The sequence below is a fragment of the Nyctibius grandis genome (assembly GCF_013368605.1).
Source record: "Nyctibius grandis isolate bNycGra1 chromosome W unlocalized genomic scaffold, bNycGra1.pri SUPER_W_unloc_1, whole genome shotgun sequence".
In the NCBI taxonomy this organism is placed as follows: domain Eukaryota; kingdom Metazoa; phylum Chordata; class Aves; order Nyctibiiformes; family Nyctibiidae; genus Nyctibius; species Nyctibius grandis.
In genome coordinates, this window is record NW_027167472.1 from 8,414,657 (window position 1) to 8,439,681 (window position 25,025).

Here is a 25,025-nt window from a genome sequence, read left to right on the forward strand (position 1 = left end):
TCGTGGCTCTGCGCTGGACTCTCTCTAGCAGTTCCCTGTCCTTCTTGAACTGAGGGGCCCAGAACTGGACACAATATTCCAGATGCGGCCTCACCAGGGCAGAGTAGAGGGGGAGGAGAACCTCTCTCGACCTGCTGACCACACCCCTTCTAATACACCCCAGGATGCCATTGGCCTTCTTGGCCACAAGGCACACTGCTGGCTCATGGTCATCCTGCTGTCCACTAGGACCCCCAGGTCCCTTTCCCCTACGCTGGTCTCCAACAGGTCTGTCCCCAACTTGTACTGGTACATGGGGTTGTTCTTGCCCAGATGCAGGACTCTACACTTGCCCTTGTTATATTTCATTAAATTTCTCCCCGCCCAACTCTCCAGCCTGTCCAGGTCTCTCTGAATGGCTGCGCAGCCTTCCGGCATCTCAGCCACTCCTCCCAGTTTGGTGTCATCAGCGAACTTGCTGACAGCGCACTCTATTCCCTCATCCAAGTCATTAATGAATATATTGAATAGAACTGGTCCCAGTACCGACCCTTGAGGGACTCCACTAGACACAGGCCTCCAACTGGACTCTGTCCCATTGACCACCACTCTCTGGCTTCTTTCCTTCAGCCAGTTCACAATCCACCTCACTACCCGATCATCCAGCCCACACTTCCCCAGTTTAGCTGCGAGGATGCTGTGGGAGACCGTGTCAAACGCTTTACTGAAATCGAGATAGACCACATCCACAGCTTTACCATCATCTAGCCACCGGGTTACGTCCTCATAAAAGGCTATCAAGTTGGTTGAGCATGACTTCCCCTTGGTGAAGCCATGCTGAGTGCCCCTAATGATCCCCCTATCTTTGATGTGCCTAGAGACAGCACCAAGGACAAGTTGTTCCATCACCTTTCCGGGGATGGAGGTGAGGCTGACCGGTCTATAGTTACCCGGGTCCTCCTTCTTGCCCTTTTTGAAGACTGGAGTGACATTCGCTTTCCTCCCGTCCTCAGGCACCTCTCCCGTTGCCCACGACTTAGCAAAGATGATGGAGAGTGGCCTAGCAATGACTTCCGCCAGCTCCCTCAGCACCCGCGGGTGCATCCCATCAGGGCCCATGGATTTACGGACGTCCAGATTGCTTAATTGGTCCCTGACCCAGCCCTCATCAACCAAGACAGATTCCTCCTCTATCCTGACTTCTTCTGGGGCCTCAGGGGTCCGGGGCTCCTCAGGACAGCCTCCAGCAGTATAGACAGAGGCAAAGAAGGCATTCAGTAACTCCGCCTTCTTTTTATCCTCTGTCTCCAGGGCCCCCACCTCATTCATCAGTGGGCCTACATTGCCTCTAGTGTTGGCTTTACCTGCAATGTATTTGAAGAAGCCCTTTCTGTTGTCCTTGACCTCTCTTGCAAGGTTTAATTCCAAGGAGGCCTTAGCTTTCCTAGTTGCCTCCCTACATCCTCTGACAACAGACTTATATTCCTCCCAAGTGGCCAGCCCCTCCTTCCATGATCTGTACACTCTCTTCTTCCACTTGAGTTTGCCCAGCAGTTCCCTGTTTAACCATGCAGGTCTCCTGGTACCCTTCCTTGACTTCCTACCTGCTGGGATGCTCTGATCTTGAGCTCGGAAGAAGCAGTCCTTGAATGCTAACCATCTTGGGCCCCCTTACCTTCTAGTACCCTGTCCCATGGGATTTCCCCTAGCAATTGCTTGAAAAGGCCAAAGTTGGCCCTCCTGAAGTCCAGGGTTGTGATTCTGCTAGCTATTCTGTTCCTGCCACATGAGATCCTGAACTCTACCATCTCATGGTCACTACAACCAAGGCTGCCCTCAACCTTCACCTCTTCAACCAGACCCTCCTTGTTAGTGAGGACAAGATCCAGCAGCGCTCCTCTCCTAGTTGGCTCATCCACCATTTGCATCAGAAAGTTATCATCAATGCACTGGAGGAACCTCCTGGACTGAGGATGGCTGGCTGAGTAGGCCTCCCAGCAAATATCAGGGTAGTTGAAATCCCCCACAACAACCAGGCCCTGTAATTGAGAGACTGCTCTCAGCTGCCTGTAGAAGGCCTCATCACCCTCCTCATCCTGATCCGGTGGCCTGTAATAGACACCCACAACAGTATCACCCCTGCCAGCCTGCCCCTTAATTCGCACCCACAAACTCTCAACTTGCTCCTGATCCGCCCCTGGACAGAACTCAATACATTCTAGCTGCCCACTCACATAAAGAGCAACTCCACCACCTCTCCTTAGCGGCCTGTCTTTCCTGAACAGGACATAGCCATCCATGACCACATTCCAGTCATGCGAGGCATCCCACCAAGTCTCTGTGATTGCCACTAGATCATAGCCCCCCGACCGAACACGGATTTCCAACTCCTCCTGTTTATTCCCCATGCTGCGTGCATTGGTGTACAGGCATGTCAGGGAGCGAGCTGGGCACACTGATTTCACCCCAGGGGGATGGGAGGCCTCCTGGTCTGCCTCAACACTAGAGTGTTGCCCCAGTGGTGCAAGCCCAGCTACTACCCCATCCCCCTTCGAATCTAGTTTAAAGCTCTCCGAATGAGCCCTGCTAATTCCTGTCCCAGAACCCTTTTGCCCCTACGACATAAACCTTTCCCATGTATTACCGTCAGGTCTGGTGAAGGGTCTGGAGGGTCTGACCTACGAGGAACGGCTGAGGGAGCTGGGGTTGTTTAGCCTGGAGAAGAGGAGGCTCAGAGGTGACCTTAGTGCAGTCTCCAACTACCTGAAGGGAGGTTGTAGTGAAGTGGGAGTCGGCCTCTTCTCCCGTGCAACTAGCGATAGGACAAGAGGACACAGCCTCAAGCTTCACCAGGGGAGGTTCAGGTTGGACATTAGGAAGAATTTCTTCTCAGAAAGGGTCATTAGCCATTGGAAGGGGCTGCCCAGGGAGGTGGTGGAGTCACCATCTCTGGATGTGTTTAAGAAAAGACTGGACATGGCACTTAGTGCCCTGGTCTAGTTGACATGGTGGTGTCAGGGCAATGGTTGGACTCGATGATCCCTGAGGTCTCTTCCAACCTGATTGATTCTGTGATTCTGTGTGATTGATATTGCAAATGCATGTTTCTCTATTCCTTTGGCAGTGGAGTGTGGGCAACAGTTTGCCTTCACCTGGAGGGGCATCCAGTACATGTGAAATTGATTGCCCCAGGGGTGGAAACATAGCCCCACCATTTGCGATGGACTGGTCCAGACTGCACTGCAGAAGGGTGGAGCTCCAGAACACCTGCAGTACATTGATGACATCATTGTATGGGGTGATACAGCAGGAGAAGTTTTTGAGAAAGGGGAAAAAGTCATTCGAATCCTTCTAGAAGCTGGTTTTGCCACCAAATGCAGAAAGGTCAAAAGATCTGCAAGAGATCCAGTTTTTAGGGATCAAGTGGCAAGATGGCCACCGTCAGATCCCAATGAATGTGATCAACAAAATAACAGCCATGTCTCTGCCAACTAACAAAAAGGAGACACAAGCTTTCCTAGGCGTAGTAGGCTTCTGGAGGATGCACATTCCCCATTACAGTCAGGTTGTGAGCCCTCTCTATGAAGTAACTCGAAAGAAGAATGACTTTAAATGGGGCCCTGAGCAACAACAGGCTTTTGAGCAAATTAAACAAGAGATAGTCCATGCAGTGGCCCTTGGACAAGTCCAGATGGGACCAGAAGTAAAGAATGTCCTCTATACCGCAGCCGGGGAGAACGGTCCTACCTGGAGCCTCTGGCAAAAGGCACCGGGGGAGACTCGAGGTCGACCCCTGGGGTTTTGGAGCCGGAGGATACAGAGGATCAGAGGACCGTTATACTCCAACAGACAAAGATACTGGCAGCCTATGAAGGAGTTCCACCTGCCTCAGAAGTAATTGGCACTGAGGCACAGCTCCTCCTGGCACCCAGATTGCCAGTGTTGAACTGGATGTTTAAAGGACAGACCCCCTCTACACATCATGCAACTGATGCTATGTGGAGTAAGTGGGTTGCATTGATTACTCAGCGGGCCCAAATAGGGAACCTCAATCACCCAGGAATTTTGGAAGTAATCATGGACTGGCTGGAAAGCAAAGATTTTGGAATGGTGCCAGAGGAGGAGGTCATGTGCGCTGAAGAGGCCCCACCATACAATAGACTATCAGAGAATGAGAAGCATCATGCCTTGTTCACTGATGGACCACTGAGGAACAGCAAAACAACCAGCAGGTGGATCAAGCTGCGAAGATCAAAATGTCCCAAGTAGATCTGGACTGGCAGCATAAAGGTGAACTATTTTTAGCTTGGTGCGCCCATAATCATAGAATCATTGAATGGTTTTGGTAGGAAGGGACCTTAAAGATCATCTAGTTCCAACCGCCCTGCTACAGGCAGAGACACCTTTCCACTAGACCAGGTTGCTCAAAGCCTCCTCCAATCTGGCCTTAAACACTGCCAGGGAGGGGGCAGCCACAGCTTCTCTGGGTAACCTGTTCCAGTGTCTCACTACCCTCATGGTAAAGAATAATACATTGGGCCATCAAGTCAGTGGTGCAACATATAGATGGGCCTGTGACCGAGGGGTGGATTTGACCATGGACACCATCGCACAGGTCATCCACGTATGTGAAACTTGTGCTGCAATTAAACAAGCCAAATGGCTGAAACCCCTGTGGTATGGAGGACGATGGCTGAAATGTAAGTATAGGGAGGCCTGGCAGATGGATTGCATCTCGCTTCCACGAACCCACCAAGGCAAGTGCCATGTGCTCACGATGGTGGAAGCAAGTACCGGCTGGTTGGAAACATACCCCGTGCCTCACGCCACTGCCCGTAACACTATTGTGGGCCTTGAAAAGCAGATTTTGTGGCGACGTGGCACTGCGGAAAGAATAGAGTCAGACAATGGGACTCATTTCCGAAATAGCCTCATAGACACCTGGGGTAAAGAGCCTGGTATTGAAGGGATCTATCACATCCCCTACCATGCACCAGCCGCCGGGAAAGTGGAACGATGTAATGGGCTGTTGAAGACTACCCTGAAAGCAATGGGTGATGGGACTTTCATAAACTGGGATGAGCACTTAGCAAAGGCCACCTGGTTAGTTAATACCAGGGGATCTGTCAACAGGGCTGGTCCTGCTCAATCCGAGCTGTTGAGCACTGCAGAGGGGAAGAAAGTCCCTGTGGTTCATGTGAGAAATATGTTGGGGAAAACAGTTTGGATTACTCCTGCCTCAAGCAAAGGCAAACCTGTGTGTGGAATTGCTTTTGCTCAAGGGCCTGGATGCACCTGGTGGATGATGCAGGAGGATGGGGAAGTTAAAAGTGTCTTTTATTATAGTAAGAATCACCCCAGACCCTGAACATGGGCTGCAGCAGGTACATGCACTGCAAGATCAAGACGTGATACACCATCCTGCTGTGCCCAGCTTCAACAGTCCATGACACCGTATTAAGGCCTGGTGCCGATCTGCCAACTGAGTGAATCCCGCAACAATGTTTTTTCCTGCCCTGAGAAATATTATGAGAAATAAAACCCATGGATTTGGACTGAATTGATTCAATGGACTTCTTGGAGAGATGGTCCATGGACTGGAGAGAATATCTGTGTGTGGATGTGTATGTATGTTGAGGGATGGGGAAAATAGTAGTGACTTGATGTATATCATGTAGAACAAGGGGTGGAATCCTGTCCTGGTTTCATTGGGATTTAGTTTCAGTTTGTGGCCAGCCATGGTGATCAGGGCCCTCAGCAGTTAAATCCAGGGCAGCTGACCCTGGCTGGCCCACAGGTGTATTCTAGATCATTAATAATCAAGTTCACTATAAATGGAGGGCTTGCTGGGGAGAGACAGGGCTCTTTCTGCTCTCCTTGCCTTTCTTTCACCCTCATTTCCCGTGATTATGATTCCTGGAGCAACTTGTTGGTGCTCTGTGGATAAGTATAGTTTTGTCTGTTTTGTGTTGTCATTTATATTGATTTCTTTATTTCATTAAATCTGTTTAACTTCAAGGTACAAGTCTCCCTCCTTTTCCCAATTCCCTTCCTCATTTGGGGAAGGGACATTGGGTGATAGAAAAACTGTTTATTGCTTAGCCCTGGGTGCAGGCTAAACATAGCCAATATTTTAAACACAACAGTATCTCCTTCCATTGTCAAAATGTTCCTTGGTTTTCCATTTCTCAAAGGTACAATTTAATTCCCCAAATTAAATTATAATTCCTTTGTTAAGCAATTTATATCATAACTAAAGTAAATTAAATAAACATCTTGAAAGAAAGCTATAATGAAGAATAAAGAGCATCAGCATTAGTTAGCCAATGGTAACTCTAACAGCACAGAGGGTCATTTTTAGTCTTCTGAAAACCTGTGCCGTCACATGACAACGTATGGAAGAATTTTCTGAACACACCTCTTGATCTGTGAAGATCTCAATGAAGTTCTGGAAGGAGAAGGTCCCTGACTGAAGAATGAGTTCTCCTGTGTTTTCAAAGCACTGTCCAGTAAGTACAAGGAGCTTGTGTCTTGCAGCATCTGTGATCATTAAGCGCACCTAGAGTGAAGGAGAGAAACACATCAATAATGGGAGTTACTACATGTTTGTACATTCCTCTGAGAACATACAGTTTACCTCGTCTAATTTAAAACATTTTGCACCAGAGTCTCCCAGGACTGTCAAAACATTTTAAAGTTATAGTGCTGTTTACAAAAGACAAGAAGAAAGGAGCAAAAGGGGAAAAAAGCAGCACAAGAAGAGATTAAACAGAAAAACTGATGAATAAGCTAAACTAATGACACGAGAGAAAAAAGAGCAAGGAGCAGAAGAGAACAAAATTTGAATGAAAAAATTTTTTCAATGAACAAATACATTTCTTGTATAACTCTTGTTGAATTTTAAAAGCACTGTGTCAGGACAGCCTTGGCCAACTGTGTCCCACATGCTAATGAGGGACAACTACATGTATCAGACTGTTTTTGGAAGGCCGATCTTCTTTTCCCAGTGTACAGCATTACTTGTCATTCAGTTGCAAAAATGTCACTAAAAAGTAACAGCCATAAATCACTCATAAAAGTGGCATATTTAGACTGTCATTCTGTTGTAACTTGAATCATCTACAAAGTTAAAGGATGTTGCTGTTTCACCATAATCATAATCAAGCACTCAGATACAGTCACATGCACCATTTACATCTCATGATGTCACTATGGACACTGTAACTTTAAGTGTGCCAGCACAAGACCTTTTTTAATACACAGTAATAAATTATGTAGATGCCTGATGTCTCAAAGCAGCTTGCTACTGAGAAATAAACTTCTGCATTTTGAAATAAATTAACTATTTTAAACTAGATCCTCTTACTTTACTTCACCCTCACTACAGCTAGTAATAATTCCTGTTTCCCCCACAGGGGTAGATTTACTTGCATGCTAAGGAAAATCCATATATTCAGTATATTTCTGTTGGCTGAATTCAACTTAAATTGAAGAGCAAAACTAAAGAAAACCTTTGTAAGATTCTGTACTGTTGAGTAAACTTTTTGCAAATGTGGTGGGTTGACCTTGGTGCTCACCAAGCCACTCTCTCACTCCCCCTCCTCAGCAGAACAAGGGGGGAGAAAATAAGATGGAAAAAACTCATGGGTTGAGATACAGGCAGTTTAACAAAGAAAAGCAAAGGCTGTGCGCAGAAGCAAAGGAAAACAACAAAAAAAAAAAGATTAGTTCTCTGCTTCCTATCAGCAGGCAATGTCCAGCCAGTTCCTGGGAAGTAGGGCCTCAGTACACATAGCAGTTGCTTCAGAAGACAAGCACCTTAATAATAAATGCCCTCCCTCCTCCTCCGTTCTCTTAGCTTTAGCATGACATCATATGGTATGGAATATCCCTTTGGTCACTTTGGGTCAGCTGTCCTGGCTCTGTCCCCTCCCAACCTCTTGCCCACCCCCAGCCTACTGGCCTTTGGGGCGGGGGTTGGAGAGAGCCTTGATGCTGTGGGAGCACTGCTCAGCAGTAGCCAAAACACTGGGGTGTTATCAACACCTTTCTAGCTACAAAGCACAGCACTAGGAGGGCTGCTATGGGAAAAGTTAACTCCATCCCAGCCAGACCCAATACAGCAAATATTTCAAAAGTCTTGTCCAACACTGAAAAATCAATTCAAATTAATCTAAGTGCACTAATTCCTCTGTTCAGGGAGAATTAAGTTAAACCAGAATAGTGATTCCAGAATAAGGCTATCCACGTATTAAACTAAATGAGCAGAGTTCATCTGGAACAACTCCACATGTAGATATTGCATCCAAACTCCATCTCTATAGAGATGACATAATCACTTCAGCTGTCCTAGCAAGCTATTCTTTCAAATTTTTATACTGATTAAGCAATCAGTTGTTCTAAACAATTCCCACTCACACCAGGGAGGCTGAGGCAGGAAGGCTTGACCTAAAGCTCTGCTGAACAACTCATGTTTTCAGTACAAGTAGAAAAGAGCCACTGAAGAGTATCTATCTGAAAGAAGATCCCAACTCTACCACATCTTCTTTGTTATTTTATTAACTAAGTGGCCTTGACTTTGAGCAGCAGAAAGTTCCTTTAATTAAATGTAGGACTAATGCTGGTCTGTCAGTAATTGCACTAAATGATTATAAATTGAGCAATATCCTTGCTGGATCAAGTGTATTCATTTTTATTTCATACAAAAACATAGATAAGTGCAGCTGGCTGGCTGATGTGTGGCTGAAATAGTCTGGTTTAGTTGTATGCAAACTGTAAAAGAACTGGCTTCCTCTTCTATGTTTTCTCTCATTGCTGGCAGCAGTTCTCAGCAGTCTGTCAACTTACGTATAAACTCACCAGGTTTTCCAACAGCAAAATTATTTCCTGACTTATGAATCACTGATATGTAACTGTCACATAATTCCCCTTCAACCTATTTTATTAATTGATGGTGAAACAGGTTCTGCAGAGCTAGAAAACTATGGCAGGCAAAAAAAAAGTAAATAAAGGCTTGCAGATTACAGAGCATGATGTACAATACACATGAAAGAACTTTGACAGACACATAAATTCTGTGTCTGGGTATAATCAAGGCTTCCTGAGGGACCACCAGAATTTTATCTGCTGATTTCAAGACCACTACAGAAATATTGCAAGGTGATGATTCTGTTCAGCTTTACCCTTGGTTGAAGTCCCAAATTGTCTGAAGAAAGTCAACAACAATACTTAGCCTCAGTCAAAACAGAGTTAAAGATGGAGTGTGAACTGGGACAGGAGCATAAGCAGATCAGCAGTTTCCAAGACTTACAGTACAAACACAGGAGTGTTAGAGCAATGGAGTGGGATCTTCTAAGAAGGAAGTAACTGCTGGTGGGGTTTTCAGAAACTTGTTTTCTTTGGGCAACTGCAGTCTCTCTCCCTTTGGGCTTCTCTCTTTTGGTAGGTATTTGGCAGCTGACAGAACACAATAGGAGCTTTGGGCAGAACTATGCTCAGACTACCACCAGTATGGTTATTACCAGCCAGATTAGCAGGGATTTGTTTTAATATCTTTTGCCTTTGTTTTTCCTGAACTGATAAATTCAGTTTCCTCTTGTATTGAAAGTCAGAGCTCCATGGCATATCACTGTCTCCCCAGATGCAACCTGGAAATCTCTTGATATGTAGAACTAAGTTTTCTATTTGCCTTAATGGGCAAAGCATGTCTATTCCTACCTCCAATTTAATTCTTCTGCTTCTTTCTTATCATCTTGTTCTGGCTTTTGTCCAGTGAGAGTCTCGCTTAGCCAGCCAAGGTAAATCTCAGTTTGTAACTTCTGGCTGTGACCAGTCTGGCAAGATGAAAGCAAAGAGATTGCCTCTCACAGTCTAGCAAGAGGAAATAAACAGTAACATAGCCAAGCATCTTCCAGAGCCAAAGGAGTAAAGCCGGGGTCAGAATGCATTAATTGGCCTCAGACCATGTTCTTCCATGTGGTCATCCATCAAAGGAATGACAAGCAACAGTGACAGAAGCAGCATTTCCCTACTTTTGGCAATTCCTTCAGCTCTCCCCCCCCATCCTTTATAGCTTTTTACTTTGAAAGTCTGAGTATATTAAAGACAACCCTAAGAGCTGCTACCTAGCTGATACCCTTGTTCCTTACCAAGTACCTCTAATAAGAGATTTTCACATATAACTTCTTAGTGCATGAGTTGCCATTAACTAAGTTTACTTACTTTTTTTTTTAAACTTTTAACACTTAAGGTTGGTAACAAAATAGATTTTTCACAAAGTACTGCAAGCAGAGCCACTTCATTTCCCAAAGGAACTTGTTCTATGTCAGTGCTTCCCAGCACTGGCTAGCAATGTAGTTATCTCTATTTTTTACAACCTTCAGTCTCACTAGCTAAATTCATCAATTTTGTCTTTGAGCTACATGCTTAGTTCTTTGACTTGTTCATGAGGAATTGACAGTCCTCTTCTGGGGAACTCTCCAGAGTCCATTGATGATGTCATGTGCTTTTTGAAGGACAAATCACATAGATCAACCTAGAGTCACCACCGCATCAATGGTAATTCTTCTCGAAGACCTAAATTTATCTCAGGGCACCTGGTTTCTTTTCAGGCACTTTTTCATATGTAAAATAGGCATCCAGAGCTACCAAACAACAGAGGAGCAGAAGAAAAGCATATGCAGTTTCACCACAGCTGCCTTCACTTCATCAAGAAGGGAATTTGGTGTGTTATGAGGAAATGAGGGCTGGGATAAGTAGTGTGTTTCTGTCTTATACCTTTGACACTTTATTAGGAGTCTGGGAAACCAAGAAGAAAATCAAGGTATGGCTAATGTTTTTGATGATATTTGCTCCTAACATGTCCTTTCATCCACAGTTAGGAGCTGCTCTCAACCTGTCCACTTAATGGAGCTTTTATAACACATCCAGTGAAGTATTTCTGACTGACTTACCTCAGTACTAACTGCTTCATCTGAGGGATTGATCAGGACTACAGTTTCTAAGACATCACTTCTGTGGTGAAGAATCTTCTGACCTGCAAGCACAGAGAGAAGAAAAAAAAAAAACCCCACCAACATTAAATTCAATCAGCATGGTTTAAACGAGTGCTTTCCCTGAGCTAGTTATATATTCCACTGTGCAACAGCCCTGTGGTTACCCCAGTGTCTCCATTTAGCCCACACCCAGGGCTAAACAATAACAGTTATTCTCTCACCCAATGTCCCTTCCCCAACCGAGAAAGGGAATTAGGAAAAGGAGGGAAACTCATGGGTTAAAATTTATACAGTTTTAATAAAATAAGAAAAGCAATATCAATGCTAATACAAAACACACAAAATTATACTTAGCCCACAGAGTGGTAGCAAGTCCCTTGAGGAATAGCAATTGTTAAGAAGAGGGGAGAAGGAGAGAAAGAAGAAGAAAGCAGAGAAGAGAAGAAGAAGAAAAAAAAACAAAACAAAAAAAACAACACCAAACAAAACAAAACCTTTCCCACCAGCTTTCCCTTTTATAGTGAACCTGACATTAATGCTATAGAATACACCTGTGGGCCAGCCTGGGGCAGCTGCCCTGGGTTTAGCTGCTGAGGGCCTTGATCACCATGGCTGGCCACAAACTGAAACCAAATGTAACAGAAACTTGATTCTATAAATTTTATCCCTGCAAAACCAGGACACCAGGGCAGCACACACCAGCCACAGCAACTACTATGTTGGCTCATGTCTTCAGAAATACCTATGGCATGTGATCCTATGGGCCAGAAACACCACTCCAGAAAATTCAAGATAATGAAAAGAAACTGGCAACAGCACTGGGGCCTGTCTCTTCGCCCTGGCAGGAGGAGTCCCTGTTACTCACCTTGGTCTTACTGAGCTGGTGTGGATCAGGGACTGGAGTAACCGTCACCAGCTGAGTATCTGGCCTGAATTTTCATGGACATATCTACACCACAGATACAGCTGAAGTTACACAGTCCTGTAACATGCCTAGATAGTTTTAAATGAGCTTTTCCAGGAACTATTGGTAGCTTTGCTGCAGCAGGAGGAAAGTTAGCATGGGCTGCAAATTTCCCCTGCAAGAAGCAAAGTGAATACTTGGGCCATATGCTGGCACTGCCCATCACGGCTAACAAGCACATTTTGTGATACAAGCAAAGGAGCCCAGGGATGTCCCCGTTCCCCACCACCACCAGCACTGTCCTGCACAGCACACATGTGCTCCCCGTCACACACTGTGGGAGCGCTCTCAAGCCAGGCAGCACCTCACGCAGACCACAGGTCCATGGCTGCACCAAACGAATCAGGTGAAAGCTGGGACCCACCCTTCCAAAACTCCCCGTTCAGCCTTCTACTAATGTTGATTAACACTGGGGGGACACTGTGAGAAATTCCCTATCAGGATGGTCGAACACTTTCCATGCTGCCCTGCTTCATCTTTCTCCTGCTTGCAAAAACTATAGCAAGCAATGTTAGGCAACAAGAGTGAACAGACGTACAAAATATAGCTAGCTCCTGAACGAATAACGTCTGGGCAATTTTGGAGCAGCCTCACAGTCCATTGGCTTTCATACTTAGTAGTTAGTCTGTTCTCTGTATTTAATAGTGATCTGACTGGCAGTGGATGCCAGAAAAACACAACAGGACTCTTGATTTTTTTTCCTATGGTAATTAGCAAGTTCTTATCAGTGTCTCTTTCTGTAAGAACTGCAGTGAGATTAATTAAAGTTCTTGGTGCTGTCTCTAGGCACATCAAGGATAGGGGGATCATTAGGGGCACTCAGCATGGCTTCACCAACGGGAAGTCTTGCTCAACCAACTTGATAGCCTTTTATGAGGATGTTACCCGGTGGCTAGATGATGGTAAAGCTGTGGATGTGGTCTATCTCGATTTCAGTAAAGCGTTTGACACGGTCTCCCACAGCATCCTCGCAGCTAAACTGAGGAAGTGTGGTCTGGATGATCGGGTAGTGAGGTGGATTGTGAACTGGCTGAAGGAAAGAAGCCAGAGAGTAGTGGTCAGCGGGACAGAGTCCAGTTGGAGGTCTGTGTCTAGCGGAGTTCCGCAAGGGTCGGTTCTGGGACCAGTTCTATTCAATATATTCATTAATGACTTGGATGAGGGATTGGAGTGCGCTGTCAGCAAGTTCGCTGATGACACAAAACTGGGAGGAGTGGCTGAGATGCCGGAAGGCTGCGCAGCCATTCAGAGAGACCTGGACAGGCTGGAGAGTTGGGCGGGGAGAAATTTAATGAAATATAACAAGGGCAAGTGTAGAGTCCTGCATCTGGGCAAGAACAACCCCATGTACCAGTACAAGTTGGGGACAGAGCTGTTGGAGAGCAGTGTAGGGGAAAGGGACCTGGGGGTCCTAGTGGACAACAGGATGACCATGAGCCAGCAGTGTGCCCTTGTGGCCAAGAAGGCCAATGGCATCCTGGGGTGTATTAGAAGGGGTGTGGTTAGTAGGTCAAGAGAGGTTCTCCTCCCCCTCTACTCTGCCCTGGTGAGGCCGCATCTGGAGTATTGTGTCCAGTTCTGGGCCCCTCAGTTCAAGAAGGACAGGGAACTGCTAGAGAGAGTCCAGCGCAGAGCCACAAAGATGATTAAGGGGGTGGAACATCTCCCTTATGAGGAGAGGCTGAGGGAGCTGGGTCTCTTTAGCTTGGAGAAGAGGAGACTGAGGGGTGACCTCATTAATGTTTATAAATATGTAAAGGGCAAGTGTCATGAGGATGGAGCCAGGCTCTTCTCAGTGACATCCCTTGACAGGACAAGGGGCAATGGGTGCAAGCTGGAGCACAGGAGGTTCCACTTAAATTTGAGGAAAAACTTCTTTACTGTAAGGGTGACTGAACACTGGAACAGGCTGCCCAGAGAGGTTGTGGAGTCTCCTTCTCTGGAGACATTCAAAACCCGCCTGGACGCGTTCCTGTGTGATATGGTCTAGGCAATCCTGCCCCGGCAGGGGGATTGGACTAGATGATCTTTCGAGGTCCCTTCCAATCCCTAACATTCTGTGATTCTGTGATTCTGTGATTCTGTGATTCTGTAATTAGCAGTCATATTGTCATTCAAAAATCCAGACTGGTAATTAGTCGAAAAACCAGAAGAGCTGTCCTTCTGAGCAAACTATAATATTAATCAATTCAAATAATTAATTGCGCTTAAAAGGAAGTATGAGGGACACAAAACAAGTCACCTATTTGCCAACTTAGAAAAATTACCCTGTAAAGAGGTGAGGATGAGAATGGCAATGGTGAAAAGAGCTCTGCATTCCTGAAAACACAAGAGTTGCATGGAGGCAGTCTGGGAGGATGGGTAGCCAGCCTTTCCCACACTGCCCTGGCCTCCAGGCAGGCTTGCTGCTGCCCCAGGCCCTTCCCCAGGCAGCAGGCCCCAGGAAGCATAAGAGCTTTTAATCAAATGGTGGAAATTGAAGGAGAAGGAAAAAAAGAATATTCTCGGGTAAAATGAGAGATGGGGTTGTAGTTTACTCTCTTGTGCATGGAAATGCCTAGAGACTTGTGGATAATAATCTAATTCATTTGAAGAAACCTAGTTTTCTTAACACATATTCTTTTTGCTGTACTTACTTGAAAGAAGGAGACAGACTGTATATTATGAAAGGGAAGGAGGGCATGTCTCTCTCTGCAGCATTCAGTTCTGGCATTACCCTTTGTAATTCAATTTAATAGCTCTGCTTCCTTGCCTAACAGGAATGCATATATAAGACTACATTCAATAAAACATCCAGATGGCTCTGTTACCACAGACTCCTTCAGAAGATGCCCTGTGATCTGATATTTTAGTTATTCTGCAGGTTTCCCTCAAATGAAGACATTAGGCAGAGTTTATTGAATCTAGTCTTTAGCATTGGGAAGGAAACAAAAGAAATTATAATCCTTCAGTTGCCACAGAAATTTCTCGCTTAATAGTTGGTGACACAAAACACACACTTTGCTTCAGGTCAGACTAAGCCTCATATATGATTAGATATTAACACATTAAACAGAGATAGAAAAGAAATGCAATTATCCACATGCAAAGTTAGACAAAGATGCATAGTGTCCACCTGACTCAAAGCATCTACTTTGGACTTTACTGAAGCTGCTCCAAGTTGTGTAGCTGGGAGGGATTTGACCTGTGGAGTTACAACTCTCGCTGACCAGCACCAATGGTGGTTACTTACATCCTACGCTCCCGTGGCCAGATGCCCAGCTCCAGTGGTTGCATGGTTTCGTGCAACTTGAGATTGTTTTCCAGAGGCAAGTGTAGCAGTCTGTACCATGTGCACATGCCTGTTTAGAGCTGCATGTGTGACTGCCTCCCTCTTCAACTCCTTGGCATCAACAAGTGTTATTGCTTATCTTACAGAGCAGGGACCCAGCGCTGGTAGGGTGTGAGTCACTATGAGGGCTCCCATCCCATGTAAAACTTCAGAAGGGTCTCTACTTGCATGGTCCTATGTCAACTGCTTGAGAAACAAACAAAAAAAACCAACACACCCTCATTTATTAAAACTGTTGACAATTTTGTAAGAGCAACACAGGCTTACTGCTCAGGTTGATACTCAGGTCATCAGCTAGAATGAAGGAAAGTCTCCCACAGGAAGAGTTTTATCAAACAGAAATGAAGTATCACAGTGTGGGAGCAGAAAGCAGCAACAGCATTTTACAAACTGGCAAAAGACTTCAACTTAAACTACAGATGAAGTGGGAGAAGCTGAGATTTGTGTAGAAGATCTAGAGTTGCTCTAAATTAACTCTACCAGATTTTTACAGCATACCTCTATGCATTGGACAGAACATTTTTGTGACATGTCAGAGGAGGAAAGGAAGAAACTTCCAGGTTGCACAGAAGTGGTTGGGTAGATAGATTTTATCCACTTCTAGTTTCTGGAAAGTAGGTCAAAACCTATCTAAAGACTTCTGGAAATAAATATTTATCCTGTTTGGGAGAAATCTAAATATCTGCTCATCCTTGATTTTATTAAGTAAAACTTCAAATTAAAACCAGGTATGAATAAAGAGTCTTGGCAACTGCTTGATTCAGAATCGGTCCAATAGAGAGAAGTAAACACCATGTGACAGTTGCTTAAAGGGTGATTTCCACGTGCATCATCCTAGTTCCTATGGCCATAGAATCCCATTACTCACCTACTCAGGAAAATATTGATGACATTTATGGTAGAATTATTGACATTGGGATGGTGTCAGTAACATTTTCTAGAGAAGTGACTGAACAGGTTTCTAACTTACACAGTTGATCTTTCCAGGTCAATCAAGCAGCATGATCATGGGGTCCACTTTTATGGTGATTATATTGCAGTTAATTTTGTCCAAAAATGAAATGTAAATGAATAGCAAGGGAAAGAAAGCAAGCCCTGCTTCAAGTCTTGTTTAACCAAGGATCACTACTGACGCACTTCTCCTTACTGGGTATGCTTGTGCAACACCAGCCCATGGGGATGTATGCTGTAGGCAACAAGCTACTCAACAGAGGGATTCCCATCAGCCCTTCCTGCCACCCTGGATGGACACCAGTGCTCACTCGCTTCCCATCAATGCCATTCCCACACAAATTAAAATTCAGAATAACCTATCTGCAGAGGAAGCAGATGATGTGGTGTGATGTGATAATTCTGTCAGAAAGGGCGAAGGGAGAATACCTTCTCTCTGAAGACTGAAGGGGAAATTCAAACAACCTTCCTTTCTAATGGAAGACTAGCATTGGCCCTAATAGCACAGCTGAGCTCTGAAGATGAATTTTCCACATAAACATGCAGTTTACACATTTCAGAAATCCTGTCTGCTTCTGAGATCTCAATCCTTCTTTGCCAATGGGCCAGTCTAGGTGACTTGTCTAGGTCTCTACCAGATTGCCCTTCTTCCTTGAGGCTGCATCTCAGGATCTGAGTGGTAAGAATACATGTCCCTTTAAGGCAGATTAGATCAGAATTGTCTATTATGGGGCTTTAGTGGTTTTTTTTTTTGGTGGTGTTTGTTTTAGGTCAGACCATTGTCTGAGATGATAACCTGCCGAGGCAAATGAGAACTCACATAAACAGCTAGGAGAGTCCTGAGGGCTCTGTACATTTTTGAGTTCAATTCTTTTGTTTCAACATGGTGCCATATTGAAGCCATAAAAATAAATGCACTGCAATGGGGGAATACTCCAGCATAGGAATCATGATTACATATGGTAGCCCTCCATGGTATCTCATACCAGATGGAGTTGCCTGAACAATGGTGTGTGATCAACAAATGGTTAGGCAGTGTTCTCTTCTAATTTTCAAATTTTTCCTCTTCCTTTCATAGCCTTAATGATAAGCATCCAAATTTTGTATATCTCTTATCAAGGATATCCCCCTCCCCCCCCCCCGCTCCTCCCTCTCCCCACCCCAGCTTAACCTTGATGAAATGGTGTTGCTCCGAGCCTCCAATAAACTCTGGTAAGCATGAATTGCACATTTTACTGGGCTGTAACCTTAACTGTCAGTTGTATGGACCACACATAAATGCCACTGACAACTTCTTCACTGTGGCTGTTGATTATTTTTTTTTTAATTATTTTTTATTTTTTCAGAATCATGTTCCAAACATACCTATCCCAGAATCTCAAAGCCCTCCAACTCCAAGCCTTCAGATTCAGTAAAGATGCTGTTGTTTTTCTGGCTGGTGCCAAGGCCATTAGAACTTGTATGAGTCATCAATAGCTAGCAGGAGAGCATAAGCACCAGCTCAGTAGCTGGGTAAATAAGTGAAGGCCTGTTCCACTGACCTCATTGCCCATTTTTCATGTTTCAGCCCTTTGCCACTCTGAAGGCTGTGCCCATTTAGGGGAAGCTGCCACGGGGTTTCTGTTCTGCTGCACCCAGAGGAGCGAAGATATCCAGCTGTGGCCCCCGATGCAAGCAACTGCACATGGCCTTGCCACTGCACACTTCCAGAGCATTACCAGTGGGGTGGGGGACAGCAGGCAGAAGATTGGCTTTACCTGTGGTCTCCCTCCACAAATTACTTAATCCAGTGTTGGCTTCCACCTAAAACCCTGGGAAACTGCACAGTCTCCTAAATGGCACTCTCGGGTAGGCCTTGCTTGGCTTCAGGTCTGGGTGTGAAGAGACTTTTGCTAGGGGAATATCTGCAGCAATGACATACATACACAAGCAGTCTCATACCTATCCCATCTTCCTCCTGGAAAGCATGCTAAACCCTTCTCCTTGTCAGGGGCACTGGTGCAGAGCTCACCCTGCTCCGCTCTGAACACAAGATGCATGCTGAATATGCATTTCTTAAACTGAAAGCATCCTTTACATTGCTGGGAAACAATGCAGACATCGTAAGAACATGAGTGGTTAGGTTTTAGTGAATTGTTGAAATAAAAGCAAAATGGCTTTTTGCCTCTGTTTTGTAACATGCAATGTCCCGGCGCTGCTGTTGGGTCCCCGCTGCCAAACACTTCTGAGTTCTGGAATTCACCCAGTTCCCTTTCGGCTTCTGAAACACTTTGTGCAAGCACCTAGGATCCACTAAGGAGGACTGTGAGTTGCATGAGCAGTAAAGGTATGAAGAAAAGGACAGAAATGCTTTTAAAAGACTGAAAAGTCAATAATGAAATGCATTAGGGGAGCATCAAAATGTTCATTCCCAACGGGCCTTTGTTTTTATTTTGGTGAGGGTTTGAAATGTGCTTGGCCTTCCAAAGGAAAGTTGAGGTCCTCCAGAATAAACTTCTAATCACAGGCAGCTTATGGTTTTCCATCACTGCTTTCCTGATACAGCTGCAGTGAATTGCAAAGCATTTCACAGATGCCAAGCCCCTGTGATTCAACCCTTTTGCCTGACAGTCTTCAGACAAATACGTTCATTTTCAATAAAGGTCATAAGTTAAAGGGAAGCAGAAGAGCTATAAAATTAAAACGTATGCTATCTGAAACACTGTAACAGAAAAAAATATAGAGCAGATACTGGTAATGCAATGTAAACATTGGATGCAAGCCCAGTAACAAAGCTAGAAAAGCAGCATTTCAGTTAGCACAACTCTGAAAGAAGAACTGGAACTATGGGAAAGAGTTTTAAGCTTGTCAGCCTCTGTTTTGCCCCACTGGTTTGAAATTGCAGCATCAGGGGTTCTTGCTGAGAAAGGACATCTTTCATCTCCATGCTGCCAGGGACAGTGAAAGGCATCACACGCATATTTTTTTCCATGGACATTTTGAACAGTGAGGCAAATCAGAAGGGAAGGTGTAGCAAGGACCTTTGTGAAAGTAAGGGTGAAATGATGTGGGATAATAGGTAGTGAGCTGGAAATGGGCTTGCAGGCCACTCTGCGCAGAGCCAGACCTGCTTTCATTTGTTGCTGCTTTGTGCTGGAGGGCCATTTCTCTGGGGAAATGTCATGCGTGCGCGCATGTGTGTGTGTGTCTGACTATGGCCTTGCTTTTCTTACTCAGCTTTCCCAGGAGTAGCCCACAGACGACAGCTGAAAGCCCCTGGTGGAGATCCTGGTTAACAGCCCCAATTTTGATTGGGGATGCTCACTTGCCAAGTTTAGAGTTTATTTAAAGTTTATTCTAGAAGTTCTTTGCTACTTATTAAGGGTTAGGCACTATGATGGATTTGGGCTCAGTTGCAAAAGTTCAGTGTAGAATTATTAATTGTCCTTGGTTTGTTGGAAAATATTGGTAAATTTTCAATTTTATCTCTCCAAATGAATAGTAATTGTGTCTGCTGTGTTTTAGTTGGGATTTGTGCTTTCATCCAAAATAAATCTGAAATAGCTTCACTCTTTGGGTGCTTAAATGTTTGCCCAATTTCAGTAGTGTCAATTATTGTTCATATTTTGGATGAAAACAGAGCCTCCCCCTTGAAGGGGAAATTCAAATTGTAACTGCTCAGCAGTGGTAGTTTGTGACTGAGGAATGATCTGGCACAGAGTGCAAGAAGGCCCAACTGCAGAAGGGGTTAAACTGGCTGGAAGCGGGGATGCCAGAGACAGCAGGGCTCCCTTCAAGGGAGTGAAGTTTCCCTTGGTGATGAGATAAGGAAAAGCTGCAGCATTGTCTTGCAGCCATCCTGGAATGGGAGCTCTCAGGGGCCACCTTTGGGGCTGGGCTGAGGTGCCCCATGCAACTGCTCACAGGATTGGTGCTGGTGCAAGTGGGTATAAGGCATCAGCTCATGACACATCTTTGCAGACTCCTTGTAGAATCGCTTCTGGTGGTAGGACCCTGTCCAATGTAGTGTTCTTTTTTATATATATATATATATATATATTTTAAGCACAAATGTGTGTTTAATTCTCCTCAAGGGGTACCATAAAAATTCCACAACACCCTCTTCTTATTTTTGCACATTTATGTCTCTGAATTTGAGCTAGTGAGTGGTAAAGGTCAAAATGCCTGTTTTCTTGTGTTGCTCCTGAGGGCTGTGTTGATGATTATTTAAATGCCCTCTTATTAGCAAATGTCTTCTTATGTTGAGCAAGTAAACATCAGCTTTATTAAACAAAATTTCCTCTACAGATTTTGGCAATTAGAAAGTCATTAGAAAGCATAGACAGCAAAAAGTAAGTTAAAAAGCTCATTTAGCAGAATGGGAATATGAAAATTAAGGTGTAGATCATTAAAAAATGGGGAGAAGGAGGTTTGGTCAATTTTGAAAGTCCCTGATTCGTCACAAATGTTTTTATGCTCACATTCTCCCTACAGTAAGCATGCAAAGTAATAGATAGAGGTTGGAAAAGGCAGTGTAGACAGTATGTAGGGCCGTTAAAAAATGCATCTCGGAAGTGTCTAGTTAGGAAAAAGAAAAGGGGGAAGAGAGGAAAACAGCATTGAGAGAAACTGAAAGATGGATTGAACAAAGTAAAAATCAAGCATAGCAAGACAGAAGAAAGCAGCAGAGATGGGGAAGGTGGCATTTACAAACACAAAACCTGAGGCTTTTCTGCAGGCAGAGGACATCTAGGAGGCTGCTGGAGTAGGGGAGGGTATCCCTGCACTCTGTCACAGACCTCACCTACATATTTATATGCAAGCAGTAGACTCCGCTCCTCTCCTGTTGTTAAGCGATGAGCAGGGGATCCAGCTCCCACCGCTCACCCAAAACCCAGGACTGTTCTAGTATTGTGTTCCCTGTAGTCTTTTGGACCTTGGTATTTTTTCCCAGCCTGGCTTTTAAAGGAGATTTTTTTTTTTTTTTTTTTGTCATGGAGGAATACCTTGGGGAAAGAATAGTGTCAGGGGCAGGACATCCTTAATTGCTTATAGCTAACACAAAAAAAAGGAAGCAACATGTTTGTGGCCTCATAACTTGTGGGACCCTTGTGAAGCCAAAAGGGTGCTATGGAGGGTAAATTAGCAAAAATATAGATGGGACCAATTCTGAAATGAAATAACAAACATATGGGGCCTGAATTATTCAACTGTATGTTTTGCCTTCAAAAATCATAGCAAAGCATCATGTTTGCTTACAAAAAAACTAAAGCTATGAGCGCATGAACAGAGAGCTGAGATATGATGTGCTCTTGAAGTCAATTCACTTTCGCTGTGGATCAGTCCAGGCGATTGGAAGCAAGCCTAGGCTACTGCATTTGTCATTTGCAGGGCTGGGACACCCTAATATGTCTATGACTCTTCCTGCTCACTCATAAAAATTCCCCAACAAGATGATGACTGTTTCACACCTGAGCTGACTGTGGGAATATAACGGAGGATTGGTGAGGAGGACTGTAAACACGCTCAAGTGACTTGCACCTGGGGTGTCAAAAAACATGTATATCATACTAGTAACTGTTGTTTACGTTGTGTGCTGGACAAGCTGCGTTTAGATAACATAGGCCTGTGATAGACTCAGAAGCACCTTATTGAACATGCTTGAGATTCCTGCCCTGCTGTGTGAAAGATCAAAGCACAGTGGAAAACTACGCCTGCAAGAAACCCCCAATATACAGGCGAAAGCAGCAGGTTTGAAATCTCTCGCCCTCTCTCTATCAAGGACCGAGCTTTGTGGTGCCTATGTCCCCGCTTGTGTGCCTTTGCCCCAGGTGCTGCTTCGGAGGTCCCCCGGTTTGCGAGGTAACGGGAATAAATTTGCTCTTTGCATTTTATCCGAGGTCTTGTGGCTGTTCCTGCGTCCTGCCCGTGTCGGCTCACACATTTTGGCATAGTCGGCAAGATCCAGGAACAGCCACGCCAAGGCTGAAAAAGAAGTCGGGGACTGGGGAGGCCGTGACGGTGACTCCCCGCATTCCGGGATGGCCCAGTACTGAGGACTGGGCCCCCGTGGCCACTTTCCTGGCTACATTGACTCTGCTGGAATCATGGCCTGAAATAGATGATGGGGCAGTGATTACCCCCCAGGCAACTGAAACAGCTATGTGCGGGTTGCCATGGAAAGCAGCATCAGATTCTTCTCGTAAATTAGCGGGGAGACTGGGATGGTTGTTAGCTACTGGTCTTAGAGCTTCTCACCGTGAAAATGTTGCATTACGGAGTAGAGTGAGGGAATTAGAGAAGGAAGTCAGGACTTTACAGGATGCAAAGGTGATCACGCAATAACTAATTACTGCTCAAGCAGAGCGGTGCTGTGGGCTGCAAGATAATGTAGAGTGGTTGGTAGCGCGTATTGCTAATAAATGAAGGGATAAATATGGAAAAAGTAAGGTTTCAATTTCTCAAGTTCGTGCTCTCACCACAAAACAGTCATGGGATCCCGAGGAGTGGGATGGAAATATTCAGAATGAATCCTTGGACTCTGAGATTGAGTTTGAATTTGATCCGGACTTAAAAGGCAGGGAGGTGGTGGAAGCACAACCCCTCATACAAATGATGGGGCAGCAGGAACAAGCGGACGGGGGAGTGCAGGTCACACGTACTTACACTCCGAAAGAGTTAAGGGAATTTTTAGACATCTATCAGCAGAAGAGCGGGGAAGGCATACTGGCATGGATTTTGTGAGCTTGGGACAGTGGAGCTGCATCTATTCATTTATTAGCAGGTGAAAAAGATTTATTGAGCCCTATAGCCCATGATGATCAGATGCAGCGGGGATGTGCTCAGTTGCAAAGTGTCAGGGGCCCTGATGGGCGAACCATTATTGCACCTCCGCTGTATCAGTGGTTGTGTGCAGCAGTTTTAACAGCACGTGCAGAACCTGCTGAATTAGTGTCATCCCTTGTAAGCTGGTGCACATGGGAAGAAGGTATTAATTTGGTGTGGCAGATGGGGATGGCTCAGGCGTTGGTTGCAGGATCCAATGCGGACAGTGCACCCGTAACGAGAAGTATCAAAATGCCGTTTTTGAGAGGAGCGCCTGCCTCACTAAAGCCCCTCGTTATATCATCAGTGACAAATGCTACGAGTAATACAGGCGCCCTAGCAGATACCTGAAGGGAAATTGGGGCTGTAATTTCAGGGCCATCTATTCGGGTGGTGAATAAAGGAAAGCCGGCAAAAGCAAAGGGGGGTTACAGCGTGGGTGACAAGAAAACAAATGGGGAATGATCTTATACAAGCCGGTATCCCACGATCAGAAATAGACGGGATCACAACATCAGAAATGTTTCGCCGATGGCAAAAGTTAGTGTTTACGTGAAAAAGCCGACCACCCCCAGCCCCACCACCAACTCCGCGCCCACCCTCCGCCCCGCCTGCCACCGCAATGCAAGACACTACCTGGCAAATGCCAAAACAGCAGAACTGAAGGTTTGGCAGGTCCCCCAAAATCACCGCCACTGCAGCCTCTCACCATGAGGGGGACCAACACCCTTCTGTTCCTTTAACTACAGAGTGGCGGTCTGGGGGTGGGGTTTACATGTATTAGCTCTGGTGGATACTGGAGCTGAAGTTACTGTATTGCATAGTAATATTCATAATAAAGATGCCACATCACAGATCTGTGGACTGGGGGAAATCCAGTCCCTGCCCTCCAAGATAAGGTGACCTTAACAATAGGAAATGCTAGACCATTTACTGGGACAGTGTTAATTGCCCCAATTACAGAATATATCTTGGGTATTGATGTGCTGGCAGGACGAACAGTTGAAACTTTAAATGGTCACTTCTGCTTCGGAACTTCGCAAGCATGATTTGCTATTCGATCTATAACTGTCTTGCGCGGATTCCCGAAGTGGGATCCTGTTGTGCTGCCTGTGCCTGCCAAAGTGATAACAGTAAAAACAGTATCGTATCCCGGGGGGGAGGAGGAAATTACTCAAACCATTCAGGCACTTCAACAAGCAGGAATCGTTAGGGAAACTATGACTGCTTTTAATAATCCTATTTGGCCTGTTCGAAAACCAGACGGCACTTGGAGAATGACCGTAGATTATAGAGAACTAAATAAAGTCGTGTCCCCCCCGCCTTGCAGTTACGGTACCAGACATGGTTACTCTTATAGAAAAAATCAGCAAAGATTTACAGCCCTGGAAGGTGGTGATAGATCTTGCTAATGCTTTCTTTTCAATAGCCATTGCCTCAGAAAGCCAAGACCAGTTTGCCTTTACCTGGCAACAAAAGCAATATACTTTCCAGGTCTTGCCTCAGGGATACAAACACAGTCCCTCCATCTGCCACCAAATGATAGCAGCTGATGTTGCCCTATGGTCGGGCACTGTTACTGTTTATCATTATATTGATAATCTATTGATTATGGCAGAGTCACAACAAGAAATTGCAGCAGCTGCTGAATCGCTGAAAATACACCCACAGGACCGAGGCTGGGCAATTAATCCAAAGAAAATACAGGGTCCTAGTACTACCGTACAATTTTTGGGATAGTTTGGCATGGACAGGTTAGAGAAATACCAGATAAAGTACAGCAAACAGTTGAGCGATTTCCTGTACCAACCACAGTGAAACAGTTACAGACCTTTTTGGGACTTTTAGGGTACTGGAGAACTTTTATCCCACATCTGTCAGTGTTAGTGAGCCCTCTGCAGAAATTAACTAAGAAGAAAGTTGTTTGGCAAAGGACCAAGCAGCAACAAGAAGCCTTTGATGCCTGCAAAAAATGCTTTGATTGAGCATGCACAATTATACA

At 45.1% G+C, this 25,025-nt stretch overlaps 1 protein-coding gene across 1 annotated transcript in view; it reads right to left on the reverse strand.

Annotated features, from left to right (window-relative positions):
- The window catches only part of LOC137677107 (microtubule-associated protein 1B-like), a 74,276-nt gene that overhangs the window by 14,352 nt on the left and 34,899 nt on the right, over positions 1 to 25,025 (reverse strand). Inside the window, exons 3-4 of the mRNA XM_068424294.1 lie at positions 10,932 to 11,014; positions 6,398 to 6,538 (exon numbers count right to left, since the gene is read on the reverse strand). Coding sequence (XP_068280395.1) covers positions 6,398 to 6,538; positions 10,932 to 11,014 — 224 coding nt within the window. The remainder of the gene's footprint in view (positions 1 to 6,397; positions 6,539 to 10,931; positions 11,015 to 25,025) is intronic.